Source organism: Haliotis cracherodii, unplaced genomic scaffold (genome assembly GCF_022045235.1).
Source record: "Haliotis cracherodii isolate W230 unplaced genomic scaffold, xgHalCrac1.p SCAF_1, whole genome shotgun sequence".
Classification (NCBI taxonomy): Eukaryota; Metazoa; Mollusca; class Gastropoda; order Lepetellida; family Haliotidae; genus Haliotis; species Haliotis cracherodii.
Genome location: NW_027266264.1, coordinates 6,371,648 through 6,389,294, shown reverse-complemented (window position 1 = coordinate 6,389,294; position 17,647 = coordinate 6,371,648). Strand labels below are relative to the sequence as shown.

The 17,647-nt window shown below is 37.4% G+C and overlaps 1 protein-coding gene across 1 annotated transcript in view; it reads right to left on the bottom strand.

The window, feature by feature from the left end:
- Positions 1-244: 244 nt before the first annotated feature.
- The window catches only part of LOC139471812 (histone-lysine N-methyltransferase ASH1L-like), a 46,466-nt gene continuing 29,063 nt past the window's right edge, over positions 245-17,647 (bottom strand). The window contains exons 6-25 of the mRNA XM_071254312.1: positions 16,570-16,744; positions 16,187-16,235; positions 15,853-15,967; positions 15,441-15,595; positions 14,778-14,976; positions 14,496-14,604; positions 13,287-13,448; positions 12,266-12,485; positions 11,985-12,027; positions 11,698-11,795; positions 11,263-11,450; positions 9,776-9,971; positions 9,166-9,260; positions 8,869-8,955; positions 7,705-7,931; positions 7,380-7,464; positions 7,077-7,258; positions 6,397-6,469; positions 4,456-4,707; positions 245-3,899 (exon numbers count right to left, since the gene is read on the bottom strand). Of these exons, the coding sequence (XP_071110413.1) occupies positions 3,756-3,899; positions 4,456-4,707; positions 6,397-6,469; positions 7,077-7,258; positions 7,380-7,464; positions 7,705-7,931; positions 8,869-8,955; positions 9,166-9,260; positions 9,776-9,971; positions 11,263-11,450; positions 11,698-11,795; positions 11,985-12,027; positions 12,266-12,485; positions 13,287-13,448; positions 14,496-14,604; positions 14,778-14,976; positions 15,441-15,595; positions 15,853-15,967; positions 16,187-16,235; positions 16,570-16,744 (2,854 nt within the window). The 3' untranslated portion in view covers positions 245-3,755. The remainder of the gene's footprint in view (positions 3,900-4,455; positions 4,708-6,396; positions 6,470-7,076; positions 7,259-7,379; positions 7,465-7,704; positions 7,932-8,868; positions 8,956-9,165; positions 9,261-9,775; positions 9,972-11,262; positions 11,451-11,697; positions 11,796-11,984; positions 12,028-12,265; positions 12,486-13,286; positions 13,449-14,495; positions 14,605-14,777; positions 14,977-15,440; positions 15,596-15,852; positions 15,968-16,186; positions 16,236-16,569; positions 16,745-17,647) is intronic.

Here is a 17,647-nt window from a genome sequence, read left to right as displayed (position 1 = left end):
TCATATGCTGAAGGTGGAAAATCACTGATCTTGGTGCAGGAGTCAAGTAAAATGAGTGGTCATAATGTGTACAATTTGTCCGATTGTCAGCATTGTTCAGGCTATCAACCACAAGTGTGCCACCCAAGGCTGGACTATATGACAAGGCTGGAGACTAAATACAGCATCCATTCGCTCTTCATCAGCTGCCAACATGACAGGTACTTGAGACTGACAACAAAACACGGTCTATTTTACCTATGGTTTTATTAACATCTGGTGTAGTTGCACTCCACTTTGAATCATGATGGTTCTATATAGGACTCTAGTATGAAAAGAGGAGAAAGTAAATGCAAATGGTTTGATATGACCTTGATAAATGACAACAGGTGTGCACAGAAGACTGAAATCACGGACGATCATAGAGGATCAACTAAAGACACAAATAATGTCATCTTTACAAGAGTATCACATGTGATGCGCTTTGTTCATTTGCTTCATGCGCTTTTCATTCTAAAAATAAGATTTCATGGATAATTGTATGTGCCTTTGCTAGAACAAAACTGAAAGCATTTGGCAAAAATAAATGGTTTAGCTGCTTCTGAACACAATTTGGTAAAAGTTTAAAATGATAATTGTATGTATATAATGTACAATACATATATATCTACAAAATGTAATGTACAATACATATTTATCTACAAAACAACCAATGGTATGACAGGATGTGAATGTGAAATATACACACATCCTCCAGGGATGAATAGGTTATGTAAGTACAGGTCAAGTAGAAAGTCAAACTGGCTGACCCACCATCCGATAAGTCAGGTCCCCTCCTTGTCAGGAAAATACTGCAGGGATAGTTTTATATATACACAAAATATAGCTACACATATACAGCTGAGTATTTGATACTCTATCATGACACCAATGATTTTATCCATTTTGAATTTGATTCTTTACCCTCCAAGAACTTAAATAAGCTGCAGCATATTTTCCTGCGGCGGCATATGTACAAAGCTTGCACAAGCGTCATCAGTATGTTCTCAGCACAACTGCTTTCTTCAGCAAGTGAAGTCACAACTATATTAGAATAAATCCATATATATACAACAAAGAGGGATGCATGTTTTCGAACACTTCCCATTGCATAGAATAAGATTATTGCTCTCACTCTCGCATACAACCATTACACTTGTACTCACTCACTCTTCTGTACAATAACTTTGTCACATTATCACACTGAACACAACAAACAAGTTTAAGACCATGTAACCAATTGAAATTGATGCCATTAAAAATCTATCATAAATTACAGAATGTGACCACAATTCATAAGGAATCCAAGAAAAGCTAAAGGCAAAATCTGGTATCATTTACACATTAAAATGGTATGCTTTTCAAAAGGACATTAGCTCTTAACTCATTTGATTTCATGGTCTTTAAATACTGCAGGACATGATTGTTTGGGCCAATTGTCGGCTAGGGATGTGCCTTCCTGGGCGTCCCAGCAGTGCATGCAGTAAATACATGACAGACATTTACTACAGAGAAATGGACTTCATAGGCAGCACAGATCTCTTCTACACAGAAACAAGATGCTGCCCCTCCCTTGCATGTCAACACTACTGCTGTCTCTCAAACTTAATACACAGGTGCTGTGACAGGAAATATACAAAATGCTCAATTAGTTTTGACAGTTCCAACATGAAAATATATGCGATTGCAGCGTGAATTGAGAATGAATGCCTAGCAGGAAGGGGCATGATCGGTACATCAGATAACAGCAGATTTCATCTGTTTCTGTTATCAATGTCTAACTAATAAAAATGTCACATGCAAAATATTCTTGCTGCCCTATTTGTTTCATTTTTGACGAGAAAACTTGCTTGACTAGCTTTTATGCAGCCATATTGCAAGAGTGGCTATTTCATATGTGAAACAGCCACCATATTATGTCTGAAAGGAGCCCATGAATAGCCCAAGATTGCCAGCACCATATCATTAAGAGAATCATATTCCTACATTGTCCCTTCTCTCAGCCTAGACTTCCTTCTAAATACTGTAGATGGGTAGTTCATAACTGGAAGCACCAACCTATTTGATTACTTTAGGGAAGTTTGTTTCTGGATTTCCATGTTATCACACTACAGTAATGTTAAGTATAAGTGCATATGAACAGATTGAACACATTAGCCACTTTCCACGGTAACAATAAATAAAGGTGGGAATTGTTCAATTTACTAACTAATAAGAAAAGCCATCACAATTTATCTTTGTTACACATATTAATGTTTTAAAAGGCTGTTGTGAAGTCGGCAAAATTGGCACCAAAATGCCTGTGAGAATTATCTTAACACAGAATACCTTACATTCACAGAATAACAAAGGACTGATACATAATATCAAACGAATATGCAATATAGTCAGTTTGTTTGCTCCATTAAAGTACATCTATCAGTTAGGTAAGGCAAAAGTAACAGTATCAGATTTTATCCTCACAAAACAAACATGACTGCATCAAAAGTTGCATCTTAAACATAACAACTGTTCCACCTTGATAGTTCCTTGAACAAAAATAAACAAAGTCAACTTGTATTTGTTTCATATTTCTGAAGATTTCATAGCAATTTCATTGAACGTCCTCTACAACAATTCCTCTAAACATTAACAACTTGTTCACAACTAGCTAGAGCCTGAGGGCTCATCAAGTTAAAATCATGGCACTTAAGTAGGGCTTCATGTCCACAGAATATAACATGTAACAAATCTCAATTTGTTCATCAACAAATAAATAGCTACATCCTCACCAGAACTGAAATGCCCACATTCAGGTTCAAATCAAATGAGGCACAATAACTACTACGTGTGATCACACTAACCATAGCCAGACACCTGTTCCTGAATCAAGTTTGATGAGTGGGACTGAGAATGCGCAGAGAGTCTGAATGAACGAGTGGGGGCGCAAACATGAAAGCAATTTCTAGAACTTTAATGCTATTTCATGATGTAATCGTATCATTCATAAGTTACCCTTTCATATCCAAAGAAACATACACAAAACCAATTGTTTTGTTCTTAAAATAAGTTTATTATGCATTCCTTGAGGACCTTCCATTGAAAATAGTTCTTGTTGCTTTGAAATGTATTTTATGAACAAACCAGCTTTCCAACCACATCAAAGTAATGAGCCGTGTACTTCCCTGGACAGATAAAAAATTCACTTTCTCTATAACAGCACGCCATGCAATGAAACTAAAAACTGAATGAAAATGGTTGTGTGTGGGTGAATTTCTTCAACCAGGATTTGTCTAACTTCATAGCTGCCACATTTTAACTTGAAATCTTGTTAGTGATGTTCAATCTCAACAAACATGATCAAACGTCTACTTCTAGGTGGGTGTCTGGCCTTACAAGCATGTTCACACTTGAAAAGGATCTCCATATCCTGCTTGTCTGATTACAAAGACTTTGGTAAAAGTTGCAAATGGCAAACACTTGCGTCTGTTTGGTATACACGATAGCCCTATTGACAAGGATTTGTCTTCACAAACATTCTGAACACAGTGAACTCTTGTTGCATTTGATGCACAAGTTGCATGAACACTGAAACTATCACTGTCAATAAATAAGAACACATACTGAAATTGTAGAAATCAGTAACAAAGTCTCTAGAAGCCTCGATTTCAAATGTAAGAGTATGAAAAACACAAGAAGTCATTTTTTTCATATAGGTACACTTCAAACCTGGCATATGCCACTCCTTCAATCTCTTATCAGAAGTGTGTCTGTGTTTTTTTCCTTGGTCTCTTCCCAGATCCTTCCTCCAACAGGTATGTCACATCAATCTTTTGTTTACCAGGAATGTTGCCCAGCATTTTCATCAAGATTTTGTTCAGGCGTTCCTTTTTCTCCTTTTTCTGAAAATAAATGAACAAGTTATCTCAAAGACAGCAGACATATTCTGTGTCATTATAACAATCTATGAATTAAATTGTTTGATAGGCAATACTTAGAAGCTGACGGAAGACAAGCCCTGCTTGACAACGGTATAAGCATCTACACCAAAACGTCGCCTTAACAGTAAATAAAGAAGTTGTTATCCAGAAATTGCGTGATTTAAAAAATCAGCTGATAATATTATCACTTTTCTTTTTGACTACAGCAACTTCTGATAATGTGAGTGGAGCTTCTCAATTGGACAGAAGCAACAAAATATATGCACTTCATACCAGTCGTTAAACAAGACACGTAGCAGAAGGTTTAATGCTAAATAACAACCTCTTTTTATTGGCGTCTCGCAACATTTAGGCCTTGTAATTTAGGTTTACTAGGGAAATTAAAAACACTATTGTTGTATTTTACTTGCAAATTCACAACGATTACGAAATGTTTAGGACAGCGAGCAGGTATGAATATTGCTTACCGCTGAACTTTTACAGTCATTTGTAATATGCAAAAGTATCAAGCATCTACCTTTAATTCCTTGACCCTTGCCAGAGGTAGGTCTTCCTCGGATTCAGCATCAGAATCACGATCCTTTTGCTTGTGCTTCTTCTCCTGATTGTCTCCCTTGTCAACGCCATCATTCTTGCTGGGACGTCCCCTCTCTCCTTCACCTTTCCGCCCTTGCCCTGATCCTGAGTCTGACTTGACGGAGCTTGTCCCACTCCCATGTTGCCTCTCACCAGGCCCACGGCGCTTGTACTGTTCTGGTACTTCATGTGGCTGTAATAACATGGTTATGTTTTGTACACATGGGTACGATCAGGATTATATGACGTATAGGTATATACAGTGATCCCTCGCTACAACACTACCTTGGGGGATCCAAATATTTTATGAGTGTTATAGACAATTAGCGGTATAGCAAGGGTGGGAGTCGTAGGGGTAGATGACCAACACAACAGTGTATGCTTGCTCTGCCTATCTGACACGATCTACTCTGCACGTTACAGAGTAGTAGTTGTTTGATTCATAATGTTAAAAATTATTTATCGTGTTATGCTCAGAATAACACACAGTATCCCTTCAGGGAATTCAGGTGAATGAACAAGTACAACAAACCTGGTCAATAAAAAATTTCTAAAATTGAGATAATATATCAGTAGGCATGATGATTTACCATAAATTGTATTTCTTGCTCTGATAGGCTTTTATATGCAGAGATGAAGACTTCAGTGTGTATTGTCTCATTAACTAAGCTATTAATTTATCAGGAGTAATATATTCTAATCCTAACAATATATATTAAAAATAATAATATCCATAAGCGCAGCACTTCTGTACAGCTGATCGCTATTGCCAGACATATTTGCGTATGGAACAATTTGACCAGTCACCTTCAAGGCTCACGCGCTCTCAGTCGCGAGAAACTTTGCTGGCATATGAGAGTAAAACTATAACAAATATGACTTCTAACGAGTCACAGTATGGCATTTATTATGTATGTATCCATTTTCTGTCAAATCAAGTTCCATTCAAGGCATCAATAGCTGTATATAACAATTCCTTCACACACAATATTGAATGAAATTTTGAAAAAAAAAGAAAGAAAATATTTTAGAAACCTAAGTCCAGATATACAATGAACATGTTTTTATAACCAGATACTGTAATAATAGGATTTGTTGATTGGTATTTCTGGTGTTGTGTGCTCACAGTGATCAGCTGGTAATGTTTTTTGCATCAAGGGAAAAAAAGGTCAGTGTAAAACTTGAGTTTATTAAGATGTACATAAATTTTGGGAGCCAAGCGTTACCGTTCGTTATAACAGAGTTAGCGCTATAATGAAGGGTGTAATAGCGAGGGAACACTGTATTTCAGACATCTGACGTGACTCAGTAAACCTTGGGAAAATTGAAAATAATTTCACTCAGCACACAAACTTGATATAAATAGAATCGTGTAATATCCTGTTAGTACTGGTGAATTCTTTCTGGATTATCATCAATAAAGATGAAAACTAGCTCTCCTAAATTGCTAATTCTACATTCAGGGACAGTTGTATGTAGTGATATTGTCAACCATAAATTGTTTCCTCTAAAGACAACAAATTTGAACAAGTTTCACCCAGCTAACTTATATTCCAAAGGGAAGGGTCAATTTGACAGCATGGTCAAAGATTCCTAAGGTCAAAATTCAAAAAGAGGTAAATAAAATATATATATATAAAAAAACCACTGCATGCAACCTAGAAACCAATTAAAACAAAAAATCAAAACAACCCTGCTGTCTATCAATAAGTCTGATAAATTAAAAGAAAATATCAGGATAATATATTGGAGGCTATAACAACATTGGATAAGAATTTCCAGGAGAAATGAATGTGTCATTGTTGGAACATACTCTTATATTTATGTGTAGATCCCATACAATATATTTCATAAACACACAATGAAATCATATCCCACTTACTGAATAGGTTCTCTTTGGCACCAACTTCTGCGGGTATCTGTCAAAGCAGTAGGATTTGGTGTTGATACCAAACCTGAAAACAAACATTTTTTTTCTATCAGCACAAGGTAAACAACTTGCACATCTTTCAGAAATCCTCATCCACCTGACAGACATTTCATACACATGGATCCCATAACTAAAAACTATACTAGCCCAGGGTATTAACACAATGTAAACTTAGTTTCACTGAAGTCTAATAATAGTACTCTGCATGTCTCAACTACAGATGACAAAATATGTGTTTAGTGGTCCAGAATGTGTGTCTGCTTGTACTAGTCCAGACTTGCTGGTTTTATAGTGCTAGCCTACTTAGATACCCTGCTGCAGTTTAACATGGATACCCAACTCAGACAGAGTATACTGTCTCTGAGCTGAGAGTTTTTGTTTAATCCCTCAATGCTAAGTGGCAGACACGGCAAAACCAAGTACCATCTTTTGCTACATCCATGAATCAAACCCATGACCTTTCGCTCTCTGAGCAGACACTCTATCCACTAGACCACACAGGCATTTGGAAAATAGTCAAAAAGGTTTCATTGGATACATTGACTAAACACGATCAATATGTGCTACATTTCATGATTCTTCATAGAGTGATATGTCTAAAGACCCATCAAAGCATGACTAGACTGTTATACCTTGGTTTAGACAGCTTGTGGAAGAGATGAGCTGTCTTGTCTACTCTGTATTCACAAACATAGATGTCCTGTGAGCGGTATCCCTTGGGGCGACCTTTACAGTAGGTATTGAGGTCCATCACACAGCACAGTCCTGCTATAGCCTCCAAAGGCACTATTTCAAGGGTGGGGTACTTGAACACCTGCAAAACACACAAGAACATTAAACTACTGACATTTGATGGTAAGTCTCACATTCCACCTATTCATTACTGTGTTGGTATTGTACACATATTTACCAATAGAATTAACTTTGGTACCCACCTCATTGTGGAAGAATTTCCTTGTTGGTTCGTGATAGGTCTCATTAGGTCTCAGATAAGCATGGCCCAGGATGTATCTCTCTTCACTACAATGAAAACAGGTAAATAACATTATCTGTCATCAGAGAAACTGCTACTAATCATTTACTATTACATGATGGATAAGACTTAAGGTAAATACAGAAAATACCAAGTGAGAATCATCTTGCAACAATACATCTTAATACTTGAAGTCATTCATAAAAGAATGCTAAACAAAAACAAAAGGTTCCAATTTTCAAAATGATTCTGATGAAGGCTGCAAGTTCTAACATCCTAAGTCTTACTTTTCATCAATCCATAATTGTTCTATTCTGAAGATCTCCAGCTTGTCAGGACTTATGTTTGACAGTAGTCTTGAGGATGATCTGACTGGTGCTCCCTCTCCTCGCTTGTAGTCCCTGTTGAGGTAGACACACTCCCCAATAGCGATCTGCATGTCATCCTTCATCAGGGTCATGTAGTACATGCAGCCAGGGGTGGCATCTGGGGGCTGAGGCACAAGCTTGATCTCCTACAACAGGAGGGCATTCAAATGTCAACACTTTTTATCACAATACAAATTGACTATTAGTCCTGTGTGGTCTCTAGAAATTGTAACAATCAACGTCAATACTATGACACATCATCTAGCAGTAAGATTATAACATGCAAACCTTTAATAGCCTTTGCCTCTTTTGTTTGTCTAGCTTTGGCAGTTCTTGTAAACTAGGGCAACAAAAACGTTGGTAACAAGGCAAAAAGTGAGCAGGGCTCACTAATACCCCCGACCTTGACTCCAACATATTTCTAAGTTCCAAACATGAAAAAGAAATATTTTCTCAGAAAATACATTTATTGAAATCATACTTTGCACTGCACCTCTCCTGTTGGTATAAAAAACCCAAATGGAAAAGAATCCATGAAACAGTTTTCAAGTCATAGATCCAACAAATGTTGAAGAAAAACAAAAACGAGTTCCAAATGTGAAAAATTAATATTTTCTCAGAAAATCCACATATCAAAATCAAACTTTGCACTGCACCTCCCCTATCAGTTTAGAAACTGTTCCCTAAATTTGAAAAGAATCCATAACAGTAGTTGTCTAGATACAGGTAGCACACATTTCACTTTCTGAAAAGAAAAGTCTGAAAAGAATCCCTGCAGTAGTTTTCAAGTAATAGGTCGCACATAAAAAAATGTCCTCGGAAGGACGGATGGAATTCCTTACGAGAACTAGATACCCCCAACGTTTTAGATTTCAATCGATGTTCAAGCCCTGTATTCTATCTAAATACCAACTTCCATCATATGATGTGGAAAAAAAGCTGAATATTGAACCAAACTGAAATAATAACGATCTTATTCAACTTGTTTGATGCTGGGGACCCTAATCCCCACAGGGCAGACAACCCTTTAGGACAGATGAGAAAACAATAATATTTGAACACATTAACTTCTCATAATCATACCTTATCATATGGCCTGGGATCACAAATCTCACAGGTGTAGCGCTCCACATCTCCTGATATTCCCACACAGTCACAGTGCTGCCATATCTGCAATGTCAAGAGTTACCTCCCTTCAACAACATGCTTTCAACTATCTTATTTAGGAAACCATCATGTGATGTTATCATGGAAGATATATACATGTCTTCAGTTCATGGAGAGTCCGGGATATACTATGAGTCAGAAAATAGACAATGACGCTTCATATTATAGAAAATTCACTGAAGCAGAATATTGCGACCCACTGATAACACTTACGTTACATGTTTCACACATGATCATGAGGCCTTCGTCTCTGAAGATGCCACAGATACATCTGATCACCTCTTCCTCTTCTTCATCCTCTGGTGGTTCTATAACAGAGACATTGAAAGTGTCACCACAATCAGAAATACTTTGAATTGAGTTGTAGGTACAACCATATTAAACTCCTGAATAATGATATACCTCTCTTCAAATTGAAATAGTCACAATCTGTTATCTATGAAAACTTCAAAGTAATTTAAGCTTCACGTGACTTCATATATTTTTACAGAATCATCTGGTTATAAATTATCTGTGAAGTATATTTGAAGTCACTACTAATTGAACCCAGGTCACATACGGGAACATTTGTAGATGTTATCTGTCCCACGACATCTTGATGATAATCGTGACCCTCGTCATTGACTCATGCCTAATGTATTTAATGGTGTAGTTACTTGTGTTGAAAGGTCCATACATAGAACCTGTCAATAAGTTAAATAGGATTGAACTGCTACACTTTTTGGACACTTGACATGGTTGATATTGGTTCATTTGTCTGATTATCAAGCCTTAATATGGTCTACTCACATAAAACAGCCAATGACTACACAGACACACTTACTTGCTGTTGTTGCAGGTGTAGCAGTGGTCTTGTCACCGAGTGTTTCCACAACTTCAGCCTCAAGCACTGGTGGTGTGACACTGCCTTCACCTAAGATGATCTCCAATTGGGAAGTTTCCTCGGCCTTAGCTTGTGAAAATACTTTCCTTAGCTTCACAACAATTTTACCCATTTCTGACTTGCGACCACAGTAGTTCTGTTGAATAAGGTGTAAAAGTTCAGTTTATTATTCTTGATTCTACAATACACCATCAGACCTCATGAATAGAGAACTAAACCATATGAGTACATCTCAAACCATCACTTGGTCTAGCTGGTAACAAATTTGTAAATTTTACATTAAATTGTGTATTCATATACTTATCCAATCTATGCATTTCTCATTCTTCTTTTGATACTAAGTGGAAACAAAGGTTTCCAGCTTCTAATTAAAACAATTCACCAGAACACACTTAGCATCACCATGGTCACCACCCAACAATCTGAGTCATGCAAACTTTTCATGCCAGTTGACCAACAGGTGCTGAAAACATGATTTCCACAGCCAACTCATTCTCTTTCTAGAGCTAAATAGGCTGGAGGAATTGTTATGCGGCGATAGATGTGTATATAAATTTGAGCAATTTGAGTAGACATTATGTGGGTTGGAAGGAGAAAAAAAACCATCTACTCGTGGCCAGTTCCTCCAACCAAAGAAGTCTTGAAGTCTTCAAAATGGGAAAATTAGAAAGGATAAAGCCAAATGGATTATTTTGCGAGAGCATTTCACCACACAGTGGCGATAAGAGTGAGTGAGTGAGTGAGGATGGTTTTACGCCGCTTTTAGCAATATTCCCGCAAAATCAAGGCAGAGGTCAACAGAAATGGGCATCACACATTGTACCCATGTCGGGAATCGGAAGATAATAAAGAGAATGAATTAGCTGAGGAAATTACTTGAGCAGCACGTGTGTGTCAACCAGTATGAAAAGTGTGCAAGCATGACCCTGATTGTTGGAAGGTGACCATGGTGATGCTAGGTGACCATGGTGATGATTGGGTTTTTTTAGAAGCTGGAAACCTTAGTTTAAGCATGTTTTCACTTAGGATATAAAGAAGAATGAGAAATGCATAGTGTGAGATAGGATAAGTCTAAACTTAAATGTCTTGTTCTGACCAACATTGCAATCATCTATATCTTCTAAAAGTTGTCACTGAAGTCTGTTCATGTAATCTTGATCATATTAATCCACAATGAATCGATATCTCAACCTTTTTGTTGTTATTGGCTATACTACAATGTGGTATATTTAGATGTGACGTGTCAAATGTGACTTGGTCACAAAGACATATTGCATCAAATTTCTTAACTGACAGGTGCTGACAGGTTACTATCTAGAACTACACCACTCTCTCAGAAACATATGGTAACATGTTTACGGTTTTCATACCCTTTAAACACAATTCATTAGACATGGTACACATATTACACAGTCATTCTTTCTTACCTCTACATTCTTGAAAAGCTTGTTCATGTCATTGTCTAATAATTCCATGTCAGAGTAGTGCCCCTTGCTGATGTTCTTCCCAATCAACTGCAAGTCTATAGGGTCGTCTATAAGTTTGTAGTAGTCAGGGCTTTTCTTCCGAGAAGGCAAGGTCATTAGAGGGGTTGCAATCAGGTTGCCATCTTCATCTGCGATACAGAAATAAACCATAAATACATGTTTTGATTAACAGGTAAGAAGAACAAAGCCATACAATAGATTTATCCCCTAAAGTAAGCAACATCCATACATCCACAACTTATATATACAGCTGAAATGCTGGGATACTAAAAATGAAAATGATTTTGTTTGTTTGTTCGTTGTTTATGACCAGCATAGGTTGCAGGGGTCCAATTCTAACCTGAAATTCCAAAGGAGTACACCAAAATTAAATACCTTTAAATGATGCAATGACATCAAATATCCTTGTGAAGACTTTGACTAGTTTGTATCTCTTCTGCAGCTCAGGATTCTCCTCTGCCATTGCCACTAGTCTGAAAAGCAAGAACATACAATTGTAATATTATTAAAGCTTAGTGTCAGAACTATAAGAACATCAGTCTCAGAACTTATTTTCCTTAAAAGTTAGAACATAAATTATTTAACATGAAATATATATTTCTATGTCCCATGAAGCAAAGCATTGAGTCTGTACATGCTCAGACATAAACAAAGAAACTCACCTGGTTTTGACCGACCTGTCATTAAGCTGGGTAAGGAAGAGATCTGTGTAAGAAAATAAAACATAACATGAACATTATTTTGGAGGAATAACTTCAATGACAAGGCTATTCTCAGGAATCAAAAAACCTTTTTACCAGACCAGAATTATTATGAACATTATTATTAAACATGCAAGAAGTCAAACATTACAAATATTTCATGTTTATCCTCTTGAAACGGTAATTATGAGTACTGTTAAATAGTGAATCTTCTATGAAACAAACTTTCATGTGGTCCTAACCTGCATTCATGACTCCTGAGTCCCTTGTTCCTTCCCTCTCTGAATCTTTCTCTCTCTCTGGCTGCTGCATTTTCTGTTTGATTTGTCGAACTTTGTCAATGTTCCTCACCAAGAATATACTTTTCTTTCGAGCAAAGCACCTTTCTCGGTTGGACATTGGTTTTATCACAGTCTGGCTTATGATTCTATTAGCACTACTTGGATCCGGATGCTGCTTCAGCTACAAGAGAAAACATGACATGGTCACACTACCTCCTTTAAATGGTTTGATGAATGAATGAAGTACTCATTACTGTGTTGTAACATTTTTACCAGTATTTGCAGGAGCAAGACATTCTAGACCAAATTAAAAATAAGCTCTAAAATAAACAAGAAAACAGCTTTATCATGGGGCACATTAGAATTTGGTTTGTTCATATGGTGGTGAATATACATGGAGAAAGGGAGGATAACACCATAAGAATCAAACAAAATAACGGCATCAGGATTTATCTCAGTCTTGACAAGTTTATTTCATGTAACTTCAGTAGTTTCTGGGAAAACGTGTCCCCATTGCTGCCACTATACACTAAGTAAAACAGGGAAAAAAACAAAACATCAAAAGGTTCATCACAAAATATTAAACGGTTCTGAGTTATACTCCGCATGTGAAATATTACACACGGACAGACATCGGCAAGCTTTGCCCTTTCTGGTCGGGGGGTATAAAAATATTTCTAAGTTAAAAACATAAATGAAAAAAGCAATATCTTCTCAGAAAAATCAAAGTTGCTCTGCACCTCTTCTATTAGAATGGAAACGGTACCCCAAATTAGAAAAGAATCCATGTAGTAGTTGTCAAGTTCCAGTTGCAGAAACTTTTAAGTATAAAACTCCTATAGTAAAAAAAATATTTTCTAAAAAAACAAACAAAAACACTTCCCCATGAGAAAATCCCAATATTGAAATCAAACTTCACACAGAATGGATGGTTCCTTGGTACAAGTAGCCCTTTTAGGTCGGGGTATAATAAAGTACATACCTTATCTTTTAACTTCTTCAGCCTATTTTTCGATTTTCTCTTGTCTTTTGGTGGTCTACCAACTGGCCTGGACGGGGTGGGTTTGTCCTTGCACTGCCCATTTCGTTGAGTTTTTCCTCCAATGACACCCCGACAAGTTTTTGCACCACATTTGCAAGTTTGCTGAAAAGTTTAATATATAATAAATATTTAAAATTAGATATAATGTTTAAATAAATGCAGGCCATAGTAGATCTAATCATCAGGTCAAACAATCTTGCACAAACAATGCCAAAGGCTGCACGATTGTGATATGGAAATAATCAGCAATAATCACTCTCATGAAGGATGACTTGACCTAGGACAGAAGTGAGCTCAAATCAAACTGACCGGACACCATACCCGAAAAGATCATCTACAACAAGTTTCAGATTAATTATTATCATAAAGGTCATCATGATCCATTTCTTTATCAATACTTTCTTCATACCCAATGACATGACTATCAGCCAATCATATACAAGTTTTCCCAAGTTAATGAGTGAATTAGAGTGATTGGTTGGTTCAATGCCACTTGGAAGAGTATTACAGTTCTATCACAGAATGTCCTCATAATGGGAGAGGAAATCACAAAATGATGTTCGTCTTTACCGCTTTCTTATCAAAGATAGTGGGATTAAAACTCAAGATCAGCAGATCCGACCGTGCGCATCTAAGTGGTTATGAAGTTCATCTGACATGAAGCTAAACTTGTGTTGATATTGTTACAGAGAGTGAGTGAGTGGGTGAGTGAGTGAGTGAGTGAGTGAGTGAGTGAGTGAGTGAGTGAGTGAGTGAGTGAGTTGGGTTTAACGCCGCTTTTAACAATATTACAGTTATATTGCGGCGTGTCAGCTTAATGTGGGAGGAAAGCCCGAAGTGATGCAGGTCTCAGACGTTTACCACATCAGTGAAACCCACGAGCACAGGTATGGTGCTGACAAACCTAGAAACATAATCGGGGCGAACTGGGATTCGAACCCACAATCATAGGTTTCTGGCGTGCCCAAGGGATGCAACTCCAATGCACAGCCAATCGCGCCGCCTTAAACGACTGGGCCACCCCTGCCCCCTGATATTGTTACAGAGAAGGAAACATTGCATTGTGCTGCACAGATTCAGCAGTACATATAACAGATGGATGCTTCAACAAAACACATGCTATAACACCTGTGTCTATTCATCACCTACCTGAGTTTCAGCATTGAAGGAGTGGAAGTTGTAGTCATAGCCCAGTTCCTCTCCATCCTCAATATCACGAAGAGCAAACAAAGCCATTCTGTACAGGCCATTCACATTCCTGCCACATGGAGAAAGGTATTGTTAACTGTCTACTTTAGTTTTTCAACATCACCATATACACTTTGCTAAGAAAATACATCTGCATGTTCAGTTTGGTATGTTTATCTATATAATATTTCTAAAACATTAATAACTTGACAAACCATCTTTACAAATGACATCAAAACCTACCACTTCTGCATTTCACAGTTGGGTTCACAACTATGGTTGACATATCTTCCAACGTTGCCCATCCTGTAGCCATCAATGACTGCACCACTATCAAGGTTGAGACAGTAGTGATGCCGCTCCTGAGAGTACTCTGTCATCATCCGGCGACGGAACTCCTGCTCACTGACCACCTCTCCCAGATATTCCAAAATGAAGCTTCCTGAAGGGCAAACATGAAAAATTCACATCCTTTCTTGTTTCTTGTCAACGCAAATGTTAGGTCCAGCTCAATCAGGTTAATAGAACACTGAAACTATCATTATAAAATAATATCACTTGAGGTTTGACAAGACAACTTATTTTTTGTATTTTAGCATGTTGTCCTGACAATCTAATCTACATACTTTCCTCCACAATCATTCATCATTACATTCTTATCCATCCAAACAGTCTCGTCTACATAAGCACTGATTTTGGTTCTTGCCTTCTTCCAATCATAAAAACAGCCCAATAAACACATATCATTTCTATCTTAAGACAATATACTTCTGTTCTTAAGCAAAAGGTGATACAACATTGACATGCAGTTAACACACTTTTCACACTGGGAAAAAGGGCTCTGCTTGTATCAAGTTTTAAGTTCCTGAGCCCAAATGGTTCTCTCTTTTCGTCATCTGAACCCACCTGCTGGTATTGGTTGTGTTGTGCAGACACCATATCCCCTCTCCTCAGTAACAAACTTCTCCAAGCCTGGTGCCCACTCATGTCTCTGGAGCCTCTGGTTTGAACAGTTCTCCCCACCAGGGCAGCTGTTTGGACTGCACTCCGTAAACACCATTCTGTCAAACAGGTAACACCAACTCATTAGACCAATCATAGGGCAATACAGAAATGATCCCAACATTGTCATAAAGTTGATGTCATGTTTATTAGCATTGATTAAACTGTAAGAAATGACATAAAGAAGCCCTTAGATTTGGCCATTTTACCTTGCATACAATTATCTGGCCATCAACAGCTCAAGGAACAGATTCCTTTCTCTGTTGTCAACATTGGTAATGTTACCACATAGTTCATGGTATGGTCTGAAATGTACCTATTCAAGCAATCTTCTCCACATCCCTTTTCGTTTGGGTCAGCTGGTTTCTTGCACTGGCAATAATGTGGCTCTGGTTTCTTTCCTGCATTTGGTTTGAGATCAACATACACATCTGAAACAGAGATGAAGATGCTCATGTTTGCAAACCATAAAACTAGTCATCCCTTTCATAGTTGAATCATATTTTAAAACTTTTGACAATATGTCCTCAACAGAATGGCAACATTGCTTCTCCTTTACACTTTCTTTCTTTCCCTAACAGAAATTAGTCTTGAATGTTCCACTTCCGGGATACACGTGTAAACTATACTGACAATGTTACAATACTTACTGTTCCGTATCTTCTTATACTTTGGCGTTGGCTCTTCTCTCTTTGGCAACTGAAATTGTAATAAAGGCAAACAAGTGACAATAGTTTTCCACAATAATGAATTGCATACTCCCCAAATTCTGATTTAGCTTATGGTAGTACATTGTTTAGATGTCTGATACACGCAGATGCTATCTACTTGACATTCTTACTGCCTCTTTCAGGGAAAGGATATTTCAGAAATACAGGTTGAATTATAGCACAGACAAACATTCAAAGTATACTCTTCAATCATGGTTAGATCGAGCGAGCTATGTCAAAGTGAGGATGAATCATTCAATGTAATGCTTTTCCCTTCAGCTTTCATAAGTTAGTCTTTCATTTCACAAGACCAAACTACTTACCATATTATGAAGATACATCCACCATACATCATAGGGAAGCGTAAAATCAGTTTGCCTTTCTCGGAGATATTTCCCTACGTGAAGAGGGGGAGGCAGTAAACCATGGCTATGCTCTTCTCGAACATAAACTAGTTTATCTTTGGACTTCAGCATATTGTCAGATCTTTTCTTTGGTCTGCAAAACAAACATCATAAACAGCAATTAATGCCAATCTCAGCAATAAGGATCTAACTCATGTCTAAAGTACGAGGGGCGTTAAAAAAATAAGTTTTGCAACTTCAATATAAGACCAAGTCGCAGAATATCTTTTGCACTTTTATTTTTCAATATAATCTCCATTGGTTCGAACAGTTAAATCACCCACCCTACAGCCCAGACTTAGCCCCCAGTGACTATTTCCTGTTCCGGCAAATGAAAGCTGCCCTACGTGGAAGACGCTTCCAGGATGACAAGGACATAAAGGCTGCCACAGAGGTGTGGTTAGAGGGCCAATCTGCAGATTTCTATAAAAGTGGCATTAAAAGCTTGAAGGACAAATGGAAAAAGTATATTGAGGTGAATGGAGATTATATTGACAAATATCAGTGCAAAAGATATTCTGCGACTTGGTCTTATATTGAAGTTGCAAAACTTATTGAACGTCCCTCGTATCCCTGCAAGTACAAACTTGGTTTGACTTCGCATAAAGATGCTTTGACTGTTTGAATGAAAGTCCCAGCTGTTAAATGATAAACTAGTGATCATTTTAGTGGCACATCAGACAATCATGCCAGTAATTAACATATCGGTGAGATTAAGTGAGTCATTAATTTAACAATTCTGAATACAGGGTAACAAATTTTGCAATTGTTAAAAGACAGCATCTTTTCTGCTCACAATTTGATTACTTCAATGATTCAGTGCACATTTTTTATGAACTCAAATGAGTGCAAAATGATGATTCGTCAAATTTCAAACAGTAAAAAACCTGACATCAACATATGACTCATGGCCAAAAGACTGGATGTGAATCATAGACAGCTTGTTTCATCTAAGATTTGAGAAGGCTTTGTTCAAGTTGTTAAATGTCTTAGCGAT